At 37.9% G+C, this 4,003-nt stretch overlaps 1 protein-coding gene across 1 annotated transcript; it reads left to right on the forward strand.

Moving 5' to 3' along the window:
• Positions 1 to 2,188: 2,188 nt before the first annotated feature.
• mrps28 (mitochondrial ribosomal protein S28) lies at positions 2,189 to 2,930 on the forward strand. The gene has a single exon (XM_051382738.1). It carries the CDS (start codon positions 2,221 to 2,223, stop codon positions 2,782 to 2,784), a length of 564 nt encoding a protein of 187 aa, XP_051238698.1. The 5' UTR covers positions 2,189 to 2,220; the 3' UTR covers positions 2,785 to 2,930.
• Positions 2,931 to 4,003: the final 1,073 nt, after the last annotated feature.

The following is a 4,003-nucleotide window of genomic DNA, read 5'->3' on the forward strand; positions in this document are numbered from 1 at the left end:
ATTTTTATATAAAATAATATAGTATAATATAATATTTATAATATAATATATTATAATATAATATAATATAGTATAATATAATATAATATAATATAATATAGTATAGTATAATATAATATAACATAATATAATATAATATAGTATAATATAATATAGTATAATATTTTTTATAATATAATATATATAATATAATATAATAATAATATAGTATAATATAACATAATATAATATAATATAGTATATATAAATATAACTATAGTATAATATAATATAGTATAATATCATTTTATATAAAATAATATAGTATAATATAATATATTATAATATAATAAAATAAAATAATAATATAAAATAATTTAACATAATATAATATATTATATTATCATATAATTTAACATAATATAGTATAATATAACATAATATAATATAGTATAATATAATATAGTATAATATCATTTGATATAAAATAATATAGTATAATATAATATATTATAATATAATAAAATAAAATAATAATATAAAATAATTTAACATAATATAATATATTATATTATCATATAATTTAACATAATATAGTATAATATATAATAATATAATATACCAGTCTGTAGTGGGTCATCTCCTGTACTGTGGGTTGTGAAATACATTGCCCTATGCTGCTGTGTCAATATTGAATTTCTCCTAATGGGGATCAATAAAGGAACTTCTTATCTTATCGTATCTTAACTTAACTTACTTTATCATACTTTATTTTACTTTATCTTACTTTATTTAATTTTACTGCCGGACGATGCTGAGGATGTTCTATGAGTCTGTTGTGGCCAGTACGATCTTCTTCACTGTCCCATGCTGGGGCAGTGGGCTGAGGGTCACTGACAACAACAGACTAAACAAACTGATCAGGAGGGCCGGTGATGTCGTAGGGGAGGAGCTGGACACCCTGACGACCGTGGCAGAGAGAAGGATGCTGTCCAGGCTTCAGTCCATCTTGGACAATGTCTCACCCTCTCTACGACACACTGGCCCAGCAGAGGAGCACCTTCAGCAGAAGACTCCTCTCACCCAGACGCACCACAGAGCGCCACAGGAAATCATTCCTGCCTTTACAACGCCTCCCTCAGAGAGTCAGACACCCCCTCTGTAATCTGACTCAAACATGGACAATCACTTCTGCACTTTCTTCTTTCTTGCACATTTTCAAACTGTACATTTTACACTTTACCTTGTGTATACGGAACCGGTGAGTTTCTGGCGTTGTCTGCGTTGTGTCTTGATGAAGAGGCCCAGACCAGGATATCTTTGGCTTATCTCCGTTTATTCTGACAAAGGTGTAAATAACAACAATATCCTCCGGTCAAACGTTATCAACGTGAGCTCCGACACAAATTAAATGACAGAAATATGTTAGTGTACGACACAATAAGTTTAAGCTAGCAGGTAAACTTATAATTGTAGTTTAACAGAGGCTAAAACAGTTTCTGTGACACAGTGTCGCTCACCTCTCCCAAAGCGTGACACATTTATAGGGGGGACCCACGAAAGTGAACGTCGGGGGACAGAAACTGAGTCTCAAACGTTCCACATATTGACTCAGGAGGACATGTCAGGTTCTAACTATTAAAACAGATTCTGTGTAATTATAATTCTACATTTTACTGCTGTATATTTGACTGTGTAATTATAATTCTACATTTTACTGCTGTATATTTGACTGTGTAATTATAATTCTACATTTTACTGCTGTATATTTGACTGTGTAATTATAATTCTACATTTTACTGCTGTATATTTGACTCTGTAATTATAATTCTACATTTTACTGCTGTATATTTGACTCTGTAATTATAATTCTACATTTTACTGCTGTATATTTGACTGTGTAATTATAATTCTACATTTTACTGCTGTATATTTGACTGTGTAATTATAATTCTACATTTTACTGCTGTATATTTGACTCTGTAATTATAATTCTACATTTTACTGCTGTATATTTGACTCTGTTACACATAGATATGTTTATATATAGATATGTTCTGAATAATTATTATATGTTGTATGTAGATTTGGAGTTGTAGTAATTTCCCCCTGGGATTATTAAAGTCTGATTCTTTTAGAAAGAGGAAGAAACACGTGGAGCCGCCAGGTGGCGCTGTGGGCGTGTCCTCTGTACAGGAAGCTAAAGCAGGAAGTGTTGTTCGCTCGGCATTGTGGGACAACATGGCGGCCTTGTGTAAGGTTGTTTCCAGGTTCAGGTGTGGAGTCTGGTCCTTCAGGTTCATCAGGAACTGCAGCGGGACCTCCGGCAGCGACCAACCCGCCGCAGACGCACCGAGGTCGGGCTTCGCTGCCGCCTTCGACCTGCAGTCGGAGCTCCGGCGGGAGGCTGAGAGAACCGCGGCCGGAGGCAGCAGCTCCTCCTCCGGCCAACAGGAGGACTTCGCCTCGCTTCTCCGCCGGTCCCCGCTGGTCCAGATGGGACCGGCCAAAGGCAGGACGGTGGTGGGGAGGATCTTCCACGTGGTCCAGGACGACCTGTACGTGGACTTCGGCGGGAAGTTCCACTGCGTGATCCAGCGGCCGGAGGGCGAAGAGGGGCTGCGGCGGGGCAGCAGAGTCTTTCTGCGGCTGCAGGACCTGGAGCTCACCGCCCGCTTCCTGGGGGCCAACACCGACACCACGCTGCTGGAGGCCCAGGCCGACCTGCTGACCCAGCTGGACGCACGGCAGAACCAGAACCAGGACGTAGAGGGGACAGAGTCTGACCGTGCTGCAGTAAAATGAGTGGATATATAAACGGAGTGTGGCAGGATGGAGGAACTGAACGCAGACTGACTGATGTTTGTGAACAATATTAATATTAATAATCTTTATATTAACAGTTTGGGATGATTCATTTGCATCGTGAATAAAAGTTCTCTTCCCTCAAAGTCGCCTCTATGAATTAAATACACACACACACATATATATATATTATGGGAATATGAACCCACTCAGCACAAAGTCTAAAATCACTGAAAACAAAGTTTATTAAAGGGACATTGTGTAGTGTTTTAAGTATTTTATTAGCTAAAATCAATGTCTTCATTCATAAATGTGTCCTCATTGGTGTAAACTTACCTCTGCCAATGATCTGACTTATCCTCGTAAGTGAAGAATTTCTTATCTGTATATACATTAGACGGGCAAGTCCATGGAGGCTTACATTTTGAAAAACTATAACCGCCGAGAGGGAGATAAAGAACTAGCCTACCTGTCTCACTAATCCACTACGCGTTCTCGTTCAGAGCCAGTGTCACGTGACTGAAACCAGCTATAAGGGAGAAGGAGATCAGTGAGAGGAGCTTGTCACTGCCCGGCACATTAGAAAGTCTGCACTGCACTTTAGTTAATAATGGAGGATCATACTTATGGCGAGCCACAGGAGAAGGAATCCTCGTCGCCAAAAAAGCCAAAAGGGAATTAAAAAGGTAACGTGACCGGCGAATTCAAAAAACGAGGGTAAACATCGGGGTAGCTTTTCCCAGGTGGAAAGAGCTAACGAAGGAGAAAGACTTTCAAAGGGATGCTGAAGTTGCCTGCTTTCTCCTCCACAGGTAGGCTTCTTGGTACATAACGGCTACCGTAGTTGCAATACGCATTTGAAAACGCGAGGCACTAGAGAGCACTATTCGTTTGAATGCAAAATACAATTTCACCACTAGATGGGAGAAATTCCTACACAATGTCCCTTTAATGCAGCACTTTTCAGAACAAAGGTACAGATGATCTTACAGGCTGGAACCAGTCAAATGAAATACTGACAATCAAAGAGATTCTTAATGAACTACAATTCAAATAAAATAATAAAATACACAATATCACTAATGTAAGATTAAAAGAACTATTAAATGATTAAATAATTCTGTAGTCTCTTTAAATATTCTCCCTCAACATGTTTTAACCCTTAAAGCATCATTGTTTCAGACTGCTGTCCATACTGGACAACACCCACCACCCTCTG

Source organism: Dicentrarchus labrax, unplaced genomic scaffold (genome assembly GCF_905237075.1).
Source record: "Dicentrarchus labrax unplaced genomic scaffold, dlabrax2021, whole genome shotgun sequence".
NCBI classification, from domain to species: Eukaryota; Metazoa; Chordata; class Actinopteri; family Moronidae; genus Dicentrarchus; species Dicentrarchus labrax.